The following is a 15,154-nucleotide window of genomic DNA, read 5'->3' as shown; positions in this document are numbered from 1 at the left end:
ACTAGTTACCAGTTAGCTAGTGAGCACTACGTCAACACTTGTCACCCGTGGGCCTTATTGGCGGCTTTAACAAGGAACTGCCATTGTCCAGCGATAAGAGCAAAACTGAAGACGAGGGTGGCTGGCTAGAGAACGCGACGCTAGCCATTATCAACCCCACTCCAGGTGGAGCTCTCAACATCGGATGAAGCCCAGACTGGGCAAGGTTGATGTCGATCGTCGATCGGATCTCCCCACAGGCCCCCATCACGAACGAGATCAGCAGCCGAGCTGAGCTGAGCTGGGGCGGATCCCCATTTTCGGGACCTTCAGCTGAAAAGGAAAAACAGGGAATCGAACTTGCCGTTGCTGCCTGTGGGGACCTTTCGTCCGGCGGGGGTATATGATGTGCCGATTATCCCGGCAGTGGGATTGCATTCTCGAAATCTGGACGTGTGGCTTGCTGTTCGTACTCAGGCAACAGTTGACATTCACCATCTTACTCACACAATAGACAGCATGGCGCGAGATACTGAACTCCTTTCTTTGTCCAGCTTCGGCGAAGACCTCATTGCGAGCGGGGCCTTCTCCTCCCTGCAATCCCTTGACGTCTTCTCCACCGCCACAGTCCGCAACGAAAAGCGCAGCAACCTCGTAACCACCCCAGATGTATCGCCTCCGGCAACCCCGGCCCCGCGATTCCTCCCTCTATCGGGCTGGACCACGATGTCCCGATCGCTGTCAGCGGCGCCCCCGGAGATCCCGGCTTCGCCCGCCAACGAGCTGATCATCGGCGGCGCAGTCGTCCAGAACGTCGCCCTCGTGGTCGGGGAGTCGGTCTCGAGCGATCCGGCGCCCGAACACAAGGACCACGATCTGTACAGCGACGTCAAGGTCATGCCGGTCCCGGTCTCCGGGGTGCAGCGAGGCGGGGGTTCGCTTCTGGTCGCCTCGATCGGCAAGACAGCCGCACAGCCCATGCTGCTGCTGCCGGCGGAGAATGATGCTGAAATCGCGTTCCCCGAGACGGCGACGCCGGTCGCGCTGCCTGAGGTCAAGAAAGAGATGGCTGCCGCCAAGGGGGAGGTCGGCGCCGCTGCGGTCGATTCTTATGTTCTCAGCGGTGACATCAAGGATTTCTTCGGCATCAAGGGGCTGAAGGCGAAGCTGTACTCTTTCCGAAGCGAGGATGGCAAGAAGAAAGATGACGAGAAGAAGACGAAAGCGGGTGAGAAGGACGGCGCCGAGAACGAGGCGAAGAAGGAGGCCCGGCCGGACAAAAAGCCTCCGGTCGGATCGAAAGATGCTGAATCAAAGCCCAAGAAAGAGAAGATGGAAGATCCCCAGTCCAAGGACAAGAAGGATGGACAGGCAAAAGACAAGGGTGACAAGAAGGATGAGCCGATCCAAGAAAAGGTCAAACTCAAGGATATGGATTCCCCGCTCGGCATCCTCTTCCCCGAGATCGAGCAGTCGACAATCCAGAAGCTTCCGCTCAAGAATCTGGAGTTTACCTATAGCAACAAGGAGAAAGATAGCCTTTTCCCGGTCGGATTGCGACTCGAGGGTGACCTGGAGTTTCAGGATGGCTTGCAATTCGTCTCGGACGGGCTCAAGAATGTCTTTGGCTCCGACAAGGGAACAACCCTGCCTTCCAAGCTGCGGGTCAGTGCGTTGATTGCCAAGGAGCGAGACTGGAGCAAGAAGCCCAAGATCGAGGGTTTGGTCTTGCAGGCCTATGCTGATATGACGTTGCCGAAGTGGGATTTCCTGGAGTTCAAGACGGTGGGCATCGAGTTGTCAGCGAGGAAGGAGGAGAAGAAAAAGGATGATAAGAAGGAAGGTGGCAAGAGAAAGAAGGGTGAGAAGGGCGATGAGGGCGACAAGAGCGAGCAGACTAAGCAGCAGGGAAACGACAAAGATAAGAATAAAAAGGGAAAGGTGCAGGATGCCCAGCCTGAAGAAGGCGAGTCTGCATCTTCGGAAGTAGCCGCCGTGGTGAATGTGCTCGAAGATGACTCCAGCCCTAGAAACCCCGAGGAAGTCCCCGAGTCGAAGGAAACGGAACCCAAAGCGCTCGACGAGAAGGTACGCAAGGCGTGTATTTACTTACAACTCCCCCGAATTTGCTAATGTTGCACACAGGACAAATCGTCTGAGGACAAGGGCAAGAAAGACAAGGAGAAAGAATGGAAACTGGGAGTCGGCTTATTTGGCAAACTCAACATCACCAAATTGCCCAAATCGAAGGGAACTCTGGAGGCAAGATACTGGATCCGGGGAGGTGACTGGAAGCAGAAGGAGAAAGAAGAGAAAGACAGTAAAGGCAATAAGAAAGATGAGAAGAAAGATGACAAGAAAGATGAGAAGAAGGACGGTAAGGATACAGACAAGAAGACTGACCAGACAGTGAAAGAAAAAGAAGACAAGAAAGATGATAAAGCTGCCGAAGGTAAGGGAAAAGCAGACAAACCCGACTCTGAACACACAGACAAGAAGGACGAGAAGGCCGTGAAAAGCAAGGAGGAAAAAGACGAGCAAGGTGGTGGAAGCAAGTATGAACGTAAGTCCACCTGACCCAGGCAGGGTCGAGGATCGAACTTACGTGGTTGGCAGTGGTCATTAATGTCGGCAAGTGGGATAACTTCTGCGGTGTCGCAAACCTCAGTGTAAGAATCCCGGCGATTCAGAGAACATGAATTCCCATGCTGACTTGATCACCCATCAACAGATGAAGAAAGCGGAATTGCGCGCCTTCTTCAAACCAGGAGATTTCAGGAAGACCTGCACGCTGACTGTGTCTGGCTCTCTCGAATTTCCTCAGGGTAGCCTCGAGAAGGAGGAGAAGGAGGACAAGAAAAAGGAAAAGGCAAACGCAGAAACGGCCGAGAAAGACATTGAAAAGCACGCCAAAGTGGCTTCAAACACGAAGCCGAAGCCGTCGGCCGCCGGTGGAGGCCAAGACAAGGAAAAGGAGTCAAAGGGCGAAGACAAGAAAAATGGTGGCGACAAGAAAGGCGATGCAGACAAGGAGAAGCCGAAGAATGCCACCTTGGAGATCAAAGGCCAATTGTCCAGGAGTAAGTCCATCTATGGCTCTTGGCTGCAGCAGAGCTCTACTAATCCCCACACAGAAGATTATCATTTCGACGCCAAGGTGGGCAACTTGAAGCTCGAATCAATCTTGAAGATTTACGCCCATATCCACGGAGTCGAACCCAAGACTGAGGGCATCAAGGACCACAATTTAACCTTCGAGGAGCTGCACCTCAATATTGGTCGGAGGCTGAAGAAGAAAGAAGCAGATGAGAAGGAGAAGGAGAAGGAGAAGAAGGAGAAGGAGAAGAGGGATGAGGAGAAGGATGAGAAGGAGGGTGATGAGGATAAAGAAAAAAAGACGCTCAAAGACGGCGAGAAAGCACCGACTGAAGAGAAAGACTCTGCGAACGAGAAGATTGCGGGTGAACCGAGCGTAAACGACGAGGCCAAGGAAGGAGATTCTGTCGCAGTGACTGAAACCAAAGCAGCAACCAAGGCTGACGAGAAGAGTGCTGCCAGGAAGGAAGAGGGGGAAGAGGATACACAATGGTGCTTTGAGCTTTCCGGGAAAGTGAGCTTCAACGACGTCAAAAGCGTGCACGGTTTGATTAAATATGACAGCACCGGCTTGACCATCGAGGGTGGGGTGGAGGATTACAAAGTGAAGGACGCTGATATCACGATCAAGGAGGCCCGGATTGATATCTTTATCGGAGCAAAGCCCAAAACCGACAAAAAACTAAGTGTGCACGGCAAAAAGGGCTCCTCGATCGACGCTGACGCCGGTGGTAGCGAGTCAGCCGTTGTGAAATCATCCCAAGAAGACAGCTCAATGGGAAAGGACCTTGTCAAGAAAGATACCGGCAAAGACAAGGAGGTTCTCCTCAACCGGGCCAGCAAGTTCTCCATCAGAGGCAAGGTCACCTTCAGTGGAGTGACTGTGACAGTCGCCTTTCTCACGCAGCGTAAAGAGACAAACAAGAAGTCGAAGCAGGCTTCTGAACGCGAGTGGATGATCTATGGTCTGGCTGATACGGACCTCTGCCTGGCAGAGCTTTGTGACACGCTTGCAGGCACCCCCATTGGAAACCTCAGGTTGCGGAATGTCGCCGTGATTGCCGCATCTGGAGAGATCAAGTCAGTAAAAGAGCTGAACACCCTGAAGTATCCCGTCCGAAAAGGTAGGTCAGCGATCGCTATTCACTTTCTAGGCCCTTCCCTAGTGACACAGAAGCCCTAACCCGAGTGTAGGAATCTCGTTATGCGCGACTATACCACCCCTTGATGAGCTCAACATCCTTGCTAAGGAGAAGGTGGATGGATTAGTCCTATGCGCTACCATTCAGCGGAAATTGGAGCTCAAGATCTGCTTGCCTTCGTCAATGGATGTAGGTCGTTCCCCCCTTAGGTTGTAACACAATATTGACGCATCTTTGCCGTCAGATCCACATTTCCCAAACCGTGAAGCTGGGCGATATCGGCGTCGGGATTGAGATCAGCACGAATCCCAGCTTGTCGCTCGATGGCGTTTTGACTATTTTGATGGAATCGGGTCAGGATCCATTAGTCCTCGAAGGAATGGTCCGAGCAGGGGCCCTGCATGCCTCCGCTTATGTGTAAGTTGGTTGGACTGAGGGTATATGCACAATGCTGACAATTCCTCCAGTGCGACTAAGCAGCCCTGGGTGAACCCGTTCAACATCAGCAAGGAGGTCACAATCGCAGACTTTCGGGTCGAGATACTGATCGAATATGCCAAATTCCTGGAAGTCGGTCCCTCGTAAGTTTGCAATGTGCTTCTTGGCCACAGACCTATTGAGTCGGGGTTACTGATACGCGAAACCAGGAAAATGGGCCTCGGCGGGCAGCTCGAAGTCGGAGATTTCGAGGCCGGGGCAGCCATGGTGATCAGCCACTTTCCCGATGATCAGCTCATCTCGGTCAACATCTCCGAAGTCGACCTCATCAAAATCGTGCAGGTCGCCGGCAAGGTGGCCAATATCCCAGAATTGGAGACGATCACAGGGGCTGAGGAACTGTTCGTGTTCACGGATGCCAAGCTGTACGTCTCCACGGGGGCTACCATTGGCAAGAAGGAGTACCCGCGAGGCATCTCCGGCGGCGGGAAACTGACGGCATTCGGCAAGAAGGCTGAGTTCGAGCTGAGCATTGGTGCTGCAGGACTAGATTTCAAGGGCGCGATCGACAACTTCAGCTTGGGTCCGCTCGTGGTCTCGTCGGCCAGTGGTGAACCCCGGGCGAGCATGGTGGTGCTCATGACCAAAGAGCAGCAGATTGTCAAGGTAGATGGCATGGTGACCTGCTTCGGCATTGGGCTGGTCACCCTCGTGGACATCCAGCTGGGCACGGAGACCCCTTCGTTCAACGCCTACATTGCCGTACAGTTTACCAAGGCGTTTACCATCAGTCTGCAGGCCACAGCGGCGGATTTTAGCAGTGTCCGTGATCTGGCTCACCAGGGACTCTACTTCCAGGCCGAGATCCAGGGCGATCTATTTGATATGATCTGTGAGAGTATCAAGAATATGATCAAAACTATTGAGAAACTGGGCACGGATGGCATTGAGTCCGTGCAAAACCTCATTGGGGCCAAGATCGGTGAGAAGCAGGCTGAGATGGATCAACTGGCAAAGGAGCTGGAGGATGCACGGATAAGGCTGAAGGCAACCCGTAGCCAGCGTCAAGTGGAGATTGAGAAGGAGGAAAAGAAGCGAAAAGAGGCAGAGAAGAAGATTGCACGATTGAGACAGAATCTGGCTACCGCCAAGAAGAACAAGTCTGAAGTCGAAGCAGAGCTGAAACAGAAGGTTAAGCGGGCGGAACTGGACAAAGAGGCACTCATTCAACGGAAGAGAAAGGAGTACAACGACAAACTCGAAGCAGCCAAGGAGGAGGAGGCTCGGAATCGCAAGGAGCTTGAGAGACTGGAGAAGGAGCAAGCAAACAGGTATGGACTAGACTTTCTCAAGCGGGCAGAGCTGGCCAAGGGCGCCTGGTATGAGAAGATGGCGGCCGAGAAGGCCTCTTGGGCACAGGTTGAAGCGGTGTATTGGGAGAAATGCAAGGCGAATTGGTATGCAACCCTGTCACACTGCCGCTGAAGAGATCAAGAGCTAACTTCAGTAGGCTCACTATTGCCTATTGGGTACGTTTGCATGAAATGAGGAAGGCCTGGGCAGGCGATACAGAAAGAAAGCTAATTCTTGATTACAATAGGCCGCGGCACTGGAGGCAGAGAAGGCACGCCACGAACTCGTCAAGGCAGCCACCGCCGTTTACCATGAAACAGCCAAGGGATTCGATGCCACAATCAACTCTGATGCATTTCAGGGTCTCGTTACCGGGATAGAGAAAGCAGCTGAAGCAGCAGAGAACGCTGCGAAGGGTATCGATAACCTTATCAAAGGTGGAGGATTCGACGGATTCGTGAGGGCATTTGTGGACACCGAGGATAGAAAGATCCAAGCAGCGATCAACAATCTTCATGCAATGCAAAGTGAGAACAGCAAGTATCAGCAGGCGATTCGGGATGCACAAGCCATCCTCGACAAGAAAGGACCCAACCTGGAAGCCGAGATTCGCGCCGCAGATGAGACAATCACCCGCATCCAGGAAGACGCAAAGCTCGCAAAGCTGCAGCGGGAGTACGATTACCGGCTCAAGGTTCATGAGGAGGTCCACAATGCCATCAAGCAGATGGACGCGGGCCTAGAGGCCCTCAAAAAGGACTGGCAGAATGGCATGCAGAAGCTCCAGGACTTTGTGAACGAGATTCAAAAAAAGATTTCCTCTGTCTTCCACATCGAGAAGATCGTGGTTGGTGTTCACACTCATGCTCTGGTCAACAATGAGCCGCTTGTATTCAAATTCTATGGTACGGTGGCTAATAGGAGGTTTGAGGTCGAGGCGGAGTGGTCGCCAAAGATAGCCATCGGCGACCTCTACAAGAAGGTAACCAACGAGATCTTGAAGATTTGCTAATTGGGTGTGTAGCTCTCAGAGGCTGAGTCTGCACATGAATGGTTGACTTCTGCGCCTTTTTCATAGTCCTCGATGAGTCTTTTTGAATAACATCAGACGTGATAGCTAGAACTTTACTAGATCAAGCTATCTGGATTGTGTCTCGCAGTGTAGCAATGAGATCTTTTACACGAATCTGAAATACCTATGTATAAAGCCAATGCAAGAAAGGAAGTTGACACCTTATGGTTGGTGACTGATACTAGGCAGACTCAGCACATTTCATGTAGCTGTACCCTGAACATAGTTTTGCCCCCCCCCCCCTTCCTCCGCGTGAAAGGTCCTCTTTTGGGGAAACAGGAATAACAAATATTGAGAAAGCCCCTGACCTAAGAAACAACGACCAACCGTCCCTTCAGATGAGGGTCCATATACCGGTCCGGAAGATCCATGGCCTCCTCGAGCTTCACCGTCTGTACGTGAGATCGCACCCCCTTCTCCGCGACGAAGTTCATCATATCCGACTAGAGGCGCTGGTTCGCAACCAAGCTCCCACGAACAATCAGCTCCTTGAATATCATGTCACAGGCTGAGATCCTAAATCCTTCCACGGGAAGCCCCAGCGGCACGCAGACTCCGTGAGGCCGGAGAAGCTTAAGGCTCCATTCCGTCGCGTCCACACTGTCGGTTCAGACCAGCACAGCCGCAAGTCCACCTCCTCCTGCAAACTCGACTACCTCCTTTGTGGTCTTGAGACTATTGTAGTCCACGACTTTACCAGGTCTCAGGTGAGTCGGAAGTTCACTCGCCAACTGCCGCCCTTCGGGTCGGTTGTCGATTGCAACGGTCGGATGCCCTAATCCCGCCGCAAATTACAGGGCGAGGTAGCCTAGACCGCCGACGCCGATGACTCCGATGGGGAGATGAGGTTCTATCCCTGCGCCTGCGAGGCTTGTTCAGACGGTAGCCTGTGATACATAGTTAAGCCAAAAGCGCACCCCCTGGACAAGGTTGTCGTCAACTTACCCCAGCACACATCAACGGAGCAGCCTGTTCAAACGACACCCCATCCGACAAAAGCACCGAAGTAGCTGGGTCGGCCACGATTTACTCCGCGAAGGCCCCATCGGCATTGACGCCGGCATTCTCCTTATTCTCGCAGAACCGAGTGTCCGGCTCATTAGGCCGAAGGGGGTCGAGCGCGACTTCACAGCCTACGCACGCATGGCACACGCCCCGGAAATTCAGCATCTAGATCCGCTGGCCAGGCTTCCAGCTGCCTGTCACATTCTGTCCGACCGCCACTATAGTTCCCGCGGGCTCGTGGGACGGAGTCACTGGCAAGGGGGAATTGTAGACCCCATTGTAGATCTGATGATCTGTGTGGCAGAAGCCGGCGGCCCCGACTTTGACCAGGAGCTGGTAGTCGCTGATAGTTGGGATCGGGTTATCCTCTAAATTGTATGGGGCTCCGTACTTAATGCGGTAAGTAATATATCATGTCAGTCTGTTCTGGGTGGAGGCTTTTCGTCTCTGTGCTGTTTTTATGCGGAGGCAAACGAGAGACTGTGAGCTTTGAGAAAAGGAGATGGTGGCTGGTACCTGCACAAGCCTGAGGGCTTTCATACTCTGAGAACCCATGATGAATCTTGCTGTTTGTAACTGCCGTGGATGTGTCAAGAGGAGAGTATCGGGCTGGGCGGGATTGAATCTTCAGCATGGAAAGGAAGCTCACAGCAAGGTGACAGAGTCCTGCTATTTATGATCGAGTCAACCCACGAGAGTTCTTCTACGATTCACATGTTAAACACAGAAGCTTCTAAGCAGGGGCGTAGTGAATTCTGATTCCGTGATGTGATCGGTGGGTGCTTCGAGACTACCATAGAACCCGAAACATAAACCTAGTTTGTTGGTGCAATTCACCATCCTGGAGGCCAATCCCACAGCGCTTCAAAGATTTATGTTGAGGCACTAATTCCCTTTCCCTTGAGAGAACTATACAGACAAATATCGGAGCATCAATTCTGGAGCCCTTTCGGGCCACTAATCAGACAGCTTTAGCAACTGCTCATTTGTGCGAATTATTCTCCGGTATGCATTTTATGTGCTTGACGTCTGATAGATGTTCTATAATTTATAGCTCAGCGCATTTTCTCACACGTTCCCCTTGTTCAAATTCTAGTTCTGCTTAGCCCCTTCAATCGCGGGCTTTGCCGTCTGGCTGCAAAGGCTTCATGACTAGGATGAGTTATCTTATCGAAGAGAGCGAGGCTTCTAGCAGCGTCTTCCCTGGGAAGTCGGGGCGCTTAGTCGAGACGGGGCTACAGACGAAAATGTCAGTGCAAGGAACCAGAACAAAGAGCTATTGAGATCTGATCATGACGGAAACTCACCTTCCATAATCGCTACAAAGTTGGCGCTGGGACATCCAGAAACGGTATCTCAAATAAACCGCCGTTCGTTAAAGGCCATGGCAGCCATGAAAACACCTACTAGGACAATACTCCCGCTCTCTGTGTGTTAATCACCGTAACTCTTCAGAGATAGTCTTGGGTCTGTGATTGTAGCCCTAGAATCATCTAAGACGTAATTTATGGACGACCGTGAGTTGATGGTCAACAATGGCGGGAGCCACAAAGTATCAGGCGTCGCGAATTCGTGGTTCTTGCCGCCCCCGGATCGCCCGCAGTTGCGACTAAGTCACATGCAGAACAGTTAGAGTTGTACTTGCCCTGGTTCAATCAATTTGGAAGGCTCATCATTGCCAGTGGCATTCCAATGAGGCGGTTGTTGCTGCAGCGACACTTGGATTCGCCTGCACATGCAGTGTCCATCGTAGGGCATGGTTGAAATCTTGATATGCTGCAATGAGGTGGCGCACAGGAGGAGAATATTGAGAAGTCAAAGTAGACGGATAGACCAAGATCTTGTTGGTGTATTGGACCGATGACACCTGCTTCAAGCATTGTATTTATTTATGGTAGAGGTTGGCCATAGCTATGGGTGAATCCTATGATGATGCGGTGAGGAAGGGTGACGAATGTCCAGTGGCTTACCATCTCATAATCTTGGAGCAATGGGTGCAGTACTGCATACGTCATTCAACCCTAACCAGTTGAGGATTCGGATCGGTTTGTCCCTGGCTTACTTGTCGTAATCGGGGCCTTTGAAGGCTTTAGAGATCAAGATAGGGCTCGACTTGCATGCCCCACAGCGGCTGCGCTTCCACTTGCCCTGTTTAATAGACCAAGTGGGACCACATTCGCGCGGTCGGAGACAGAAGTATACTATAGTCTAGGGAGCTCTGATAGGAGCCATCGAGAGTCTTGATAGACAGCTGCCGCTGCGGCAATCCATTTGCCGAGTTGGCATAATGATCATCCCGTATTCTATTCAAACGAATGGCCATATGGTCAACAATAGAGCTCGTCAATAGCTCCTGTTGTGTCACGTGACTACGTTTCCACGCCGACTCTTGCTGTTCAGACACTCAGAATGGATGTTCCTATAGAAAGGCTAGGTAATATGAGATTGAATCTTACGCGAACAGTAGCCCAAAGTCCACGTTCTTGCTCTCCATTGCAGGAAGAGGCAAGTTGCTGATGGCACAACGAGAGCAATTTTTCCGGCCCACGTCATGCTAATCCTAGCCATGTCATTTGTCAATCTTTACGCCGGTTTGCACAATATCACATTGCTCTCATCTCGTTGCATGATAAATGATTCTGTTATCGATTTATCCGACATGAAGTTTCTATAATCGGACAACTAAGGACGAAGGAACAGCCTCAACCTCCAAACACCAGACTTAGTCCAAGGCATAGACAATCTTGTAGCCGGAGATCTTTCCATCACGATACTCCTGGAACCCTTCGGGCACCGAGTCCAACCCTTGACGCAACCTGGGATGGCTAGGCTTGAGTGTGCCTCTCTCCAACCAGGAGGGAAGCTTGTCGAACAATTCAGCCGAGAGTTCATGGTCGCTCTTGGAAGCCTGCACGCAACATACGTGAGTTTCTCCTTTCGCCCTGACGGAGTGAAGTACAGGATCCAGCCACTTACCGGCCATTTGAACTCGCCATATGTGTGATCCTTGAGGAAGGAGGTCCACACCAACACATCCGTCACCCGAGTCCCGGATGTCACCTTCTCGGTATTCGCTTTGCCGGGTCGCACCGTACACAGAGACCCAGTTTCCGCCTGGAAGGCACGAGAGGCCGTTGGCGATGATGTTGCATTGCCGATGGTATCGAAGGCGTATCTGAGTGTGGGAGCCACCTCCTTGATCTTATCGACGACCAGATCATCTTTGTAGTCGAAGACGTGTCGGGCGCCGTACGAGCGCACCATTTCTGCGTGCTTGGGGCTACAAGTCGTGACGACCTCCAATCCGTACATGGTGGCCAGCTGGATGGCGTAGAGTCCGACGCTTGCTGTAGATGCCCGGTTAAGGAGAGAATGGCGAGGAGGGGACCCTGACTGCACTCAGATACTTACAGCTCCCACCCCAAATCAACACACTGCTACCCTTCTGCTGGTTGCGATTAATGCCCAGGCAGTCCTTGGAAAAAAGTGCCAGCCACGCGGTCGCGGCAGCCAGGGGCACGGTGCTCGCCTGCTCGCGCGAGATATTGCGCCCCGGCACCGGGTACGAGACACTCTCGTCGGCTAGGGTGTACTCACTGTAGGCGCCTAGACCCGGAGTCTCGCCTTTCAAATTCCGTCAGCTCAGAATCTCTTGTCCAAGTAAGACAAAGATCAGACATACCGCCCCAAATCAAACCGGCGATGATATCGCCTTTTGCGTACCGTCGCACGGAGCTGCCGACTTCGACCACTTCGCCGACAAAATCACAACCCAAGACAGCGCCATCGCCAAACGCGCGGTTATCGAACGATTGGACTGCTTTCCTGTCAGGCGCTCTTTCCACTCAAGCCTATGCACGAGCTATATTTGAGGCTAAGAAGGAAAGAAAAGAGACAATAAGCAATTGGCTTGATGGGAAGAACAAACCGTCTGTTGGGTTCTGTGCAGCGTGGCTGATTTTCACCAGAACCTGCATCTTGTCTGGTTGCGGAATGGGGATCTGTTCCTTGGCAAGACGGAGAGATTGAGGGCTATCCTCGCGGACTACGAGTGCCGACATGGTTGGGCTGGGAGTCATCTTAGAGATGAATATTTGTGTGGTGATGTGGTCAGGCTAGTTTCCTCGTTGAATCGGTTCTCCCACTTGTGCAATACATGAGACGATGATGGAGCGACAATGGAGGTATTAATAAGGTGGTTCGGACTACTTATGATGTCAAGACCAGATGACGATGTAGCGGACTTCCGGCGCTGGATATATTGTGGCGTGATAGACAAGAATATCCTACAATGATCCCGTTGGAAGACCTGCAGAAAGTCTGACTGAGACAAGACAAGTCATACATGATGACTAGGCAGTGATCGAAGGGTACGACCTGGAAAAATACAAGTAAGATGAACTTTGAGAGATTCTGGGCGGGCGCTTGCGCTTCCACTTGCTGCTTTTATTGGCCCATCACGTGACCATTTTCATTCACTTGCCGTTTTGTCTTCCACTTTCCTGTCTTCCCTTTCCACTACTTCAGTGGTGTGGTGTTGCATCCTTCCTCTTTCCTCTCTTGTCGCAAGGGGTAACTGATTACAGGAAGAAGAGGGAGAAGTTGCCAAGAAGACTACTATGCAACGGCGAAGAACGCGTTCTGGCTGGTAAATTATCTCTTGCACTTCCCTAAGTGGTGCGCTGACCATGAAACTATACAGCCTCCCGTGTCGCACTCGTCGGCGAAAATGTAAGCTTGCCTCCACACCTCCCACTTTGAGGAGTCTTACTTACCTCACGCCTTCTTAATCGCAACATAGGCGATGGGGCACACCCACGTTGCCAGAATTGTACCTTGCAAGGGCGTCGATGCCAGTGGGGCCTCAAAGCCTCGTTCCATCACTCACGCAATCTCACACTATCACGCTCCGACGTAGCCGACCTTGCAAAAGCTCTGGACCATGGACCAGGATCATTGCCCTCGCTAGGACGTCGTTTGAAGGTTCGGAACAGCCTGATCAGCCATCCTGCACCCCACACTCAATGAGAATCACAGGTTATCGACGAGACGGAGGCAACGATCCGAGATTATAGATTCCTGCAGAATACTTCCCCACCACCGAGGAGCCCGGCACCCTCACATGACCCGGGTCTGAGAGAGGTCGAAGGAGCCCGACCATTGCAGTGCAGCACAGTCAGGGCTTTCGAAGAGCTGCAGGGAAGCCACACACTCGGTGGTAATCAGCATGGCACGGAAGATGACAGTGTCGGTGAAAATCTTGTGGCACGGCCATCATTTCAGGATCTTGATCAGACAGACAGCTATCCGGCGACGCCGCCCTCGCCCGTGTCCAATTCCAAGACCCCGAGCACCGGCAACGTGCACGGCCCGATCGCGATCGGAGAGCCTAACGCTGGCACGCACGTTGCACCTTTCTCACTCGGCAAGGCTTGTTCTGGGGACATCTCCATCCTGCCCCAACCACCGTCTCCTGTTTCCGAGTCAGAGAAACTGAGGCTCATTAGCTTCTACTTGCGAGGAACAGGAACTTGGTGCGAGACCACCGACTCTGATAGGCATTTTACGGTGTTCAGTATCCATGAGATGATGAAGTCATCGGCGTTCGTCGCAGCAGCAATGTCTCTAGCCTCGCGCCACTTGGACCACCTTCAACGTAGACATCGCTCCATCACACTGGAGCTATACCAGCACACCATCCGCCTGCTGCTCCGGCAAGACCCCGCCCGTGCTGATTCTTCTGTGCTGGCGACATGCACGCTACTGTGTGTTTACGAGATGATGGCATCGGGTGTAGATGAGTGGCGACGCCATTTGAAGGTTCTCTCACCAAATATTCCTTTTCGGATACTCGGAAGACAAGCTACTGACCACAACTCTAGGGGTGTGCCGGTCTGCTCCAGCTGAAGAAGTGGAATGGGTGTAGCCCTGGTATTGTGCAGTCTTGCTTCTGGGCATTTGCGCGGATAGGTAAGCTACACCGGTGTGAAGTTTCGGGTCTAATCAGTGGAAGTTCGTCTGAAGCAGAACCCCTGACATCCGCCTTTGTCACAGATGTCTGGGCTGCGTTTGTCACCCGCAAAACGACCCTGATCCCCGCCCACTTCTGGATGAACGATATGTCCCTTGAGTCGCTGGCCGCCAAGGGCAAGGTGGATGACTATTGTAACATGGCCAACTTGATTTTTGCGAAGATCGTTAATTGCTTGGCAAGATGTGTTGGCCATAGCAAAATTGACTTGGGCGAGTCGGTGGCGGCTCTGTGGGATGAAATGCAGCGCTGGTACCGGCTTCGGCCGCCGGATGTCCACCCGTTGTTGCGACAGGAGCCTTGCCCTGGCACCGTTTTCCCCACGGTTTTACATGCTCGGACATCGGCCAGTGAGTGAACCTTCTCTGTGGGTCCAAAAGGCGACCGCTGGTAATGTGGGTATCCTTCTAGTTTGTGGCAACACGTATTATCATGCGGGCTCGATTCTGCTCCTGCAGACGGGTGCTGTGCCGGTTATTCCTGAGACCCAAAGTGCTGTGCGTATACGCAGCCTGCGCGAGCACCAACCTGGTCACTTACATCAATCCAGCAGGTCGATTCCATTTGGCATGCACGCGAACTGATGGGCATCTCAACTTGTAATTCCTCTCAGTGAGTTCCCACTTCCCGTCATACATCGCAAGCTGGCGACAGACCAGCCGTACCGGTCCCGAGAGGTATCGTGATATTGACCAAAAGAGTTGCAGTGCAAACTGGGTCAACCATCTGCAACCCCTATACATAGCAGGGACTGTCTTCGCGGGGTATTGCACGACCTTTCCACCCTCGAGGCACACCCAGTCGCGCAATGTGGCGAGCTATCGGTCGGCAGCTCAGCAGCCAGTGAGTCGAGATCTTAGGAATCTTGCAGGAAGCGAAGCCCTTAGTGCTCAGGAATCGACCATGGTAGAGGAATACGCCAACGAGAAGATCTTGTTGATAAAACATCTCTCGCAAATCGAAGCTGAAACCGGGTGGAAGACTTCCGATCGTGCGGCTGAGCTGAGGGGACTCTGGGGTCTCGGGTAGACTGTGAAT

At 52.5% G+C, this 15,154-nt stretch overlaps 4 protein-coding genes across 4 annotated transcripts; 2 read left to right on the top strand and 2 right to left on the bottom strand.

Moving 5' to 3' along the window:
* The first annotated feature begins 420 nt into the window (after nt 1-420).
* BO95DRAFT_480685 (uncharacterized protein) lies at nt 421-7,123 on the top strand. The gene is made up of 11 exons (XM_025590149.1): nt 421-2,067; nt 2,125-2,542; nt 2,596-2,648; nt 2,711-3,059; nt 3,114-4,199; nt 4,270-4,406; nt 4,462-4,634; nt 4,685-4,798; nt 4,865-6,112; nt 6,166-6,184; nt 6,256-7,123. The coding sequence occupies exons 1-11, from the start codon at nt 499-501 to the stop codon at nt 7,018-7,020; spliced, it is 5,931 nt and encodes a 1,976-aa protein (XP_025444249.1). The 5' UTR covers nt 421-498; the 3' UTR covers nt 7,021-7,123.
* Nucleotides 7,124-7,388: 265 nt separating this feature from the next.
* Nucleotides 7,389-8,640, bottom strand: BO95DRAFT_451626 (GroES-like protein; the record flags this gene model as incomplete). Its single annotated transcript, XM_025588091.1, has 7 exons — nt 7,389-7,523; nt 7,545-7,652; nt 7,695-7,855; nt 7,895-7,950; nt 8,111-8,250; nt 8,287-8,475; nt 8,602-8,640. The coding sequence occupies 7 exons, from the start codon at nt 8,638-8,640 to the stop codon at nt 7,389-7,391; spliced, it is 828 nt and encodes a 275-aa protein (XP_025444248.1).
* Nucleotides 8,641-10,724: 2,084 nt separating this feature from the next.
* BO95DRAFT_441007 (zinc-binding alcohol dehydrogenase family protein) lies at nt 10,725-12,454 on the bottom strand. The gene is made up of 5 exons (XM_025586086.1): nt 12,014-12,454; nt 11,768-11,902; nt 11,497-11,709; nt 11,062-11,432; nt 10,725-10,993 (listed from the first exon to the last, which is right to left on the bottom strand). The coding sequence occupies exons 1-5, from the start codon at nt 12,162-12,164 to the stop codon at nt 10,808-10,810; spliced, it is 1,056 nt and encodes a 351-aa protein (XP_025444247.1). The 5' UTR covers nt 12,165-12,454; the 3' UTR covers nt 10,725-10,807.
* A 162-nt stretch (nt 12,455-12,616) lies between these two features.
* On the top strand, nt 12,617-14,587 carry BO95DRAFT_73478 (Zn(II)2Cys6 transcription factor). The gene is made up of 6 exons (XM_025592185.1): nt 12,617-12,733; nt 12,788-12,816; nt 12,887-13,068; nt 13,123-13,905; nt 13,968-14,055; nt 14,140-14,587. The coding sequence occupies exons 1-6, from the start codon at nt 12,705-12,707 to the stop codon at nt 14,472-14,474; spliced, it is 1,446 nt and encodes a 481-aa protein (XP_025444246.1). The 5' UTR covers nt 12,617-12,704; the 3' UTR covers nt 14,475-14,587.
* Nucleotides 14,588-15,154: the final 567 nt, after the last annotated feature.

This window comes from Aspergillus brunneoviolaceus (assembly GCF_003184695.1).
Source record: "Aspergillus brunneoviolaceus CBS 621.78 unplaced genomic scaffold BO95scaffold_19, whole genome shotgun sequence".
NCBI lineage: Eukaryota > Fungi > Ascomycota > Eurotiomycetes > Eurotiales > Aspergillaceae > Aspergillus > Aspergillus brunneoviolaceus.
Note: the sequence above shows the minus strand (reverse complement) of the source record. Positions and strands in the feature narration are given on the sequence as shown.

Excerpts from the sequence above, each read along its gene's own strand:
- BO95DRAFT_441007 (XM_025586086.1), bottom strand. The coding sequence starts at position 12,164 with ATGACTCCCAGCCCAACCATGTCGGCACTCGTAGTCCGCGAGGATAGC. Across the intron at positions 11,903-12,013 it reads TGCACAGAACCCAACAGACG|TCCAATCGTTCGATAACCGC; the intron begins GTTTGTTCTTCC and ends ACAGGAAAGCAG. Across the intron at positions 11,710-11,767 it reads CGCCGGTTTGATTTGGGGCG|GCGAGACTCCGGGTCTAGGC; the intron begins GTATGTCTGATC and ends GGAATTTGAAAG.
- BO95DRAFT_480685 (XM_025590149.1), top strand. The coding sequence starts at position 499 with ATGGCGCGAGATACTGAACTCCTTTCTTTGTCCAGCTTCGGCGAAGAC. Across the intron at positions 2,649-2,710 it reads GCGGTGTCGCAAACCTCAGT|ATGAAGAAAGCGGAATTGCG; the intron begins GTAAGAATCCCG and ends ACCCATCAACAG. Across the intron at positions 4,407-4,461 it reads GCTTGCCTTCGTCAATGGAT|ATCCACATTTCCCAAACCGT; the intron begins GTAGGTCGTTCC and ends CTTTGCCGTCAG.
- BO95DRAFT_73478 (XM_025592185.1), top strand. The coding sequence starts at position 12,705 with ATGCAACGGCGAAGAACGCGTTCTGGCTG. Across the intron at positions 12,817-12,886 it reads TCGCACTCGTCGGCGAAAAT|GCGATGGGGCACACCCACGT; the intron begins GTAAGCTTGCCT and ends ATCGCAACATAG. Across the intron at positions 13,906-13,967 it reads AGTGGCGACGCCATTTGAAG|GGGTGTGCCGGTCTGCTCCA; the intron begins GTTCTCTCACCA and ends CCACAACTCTAG.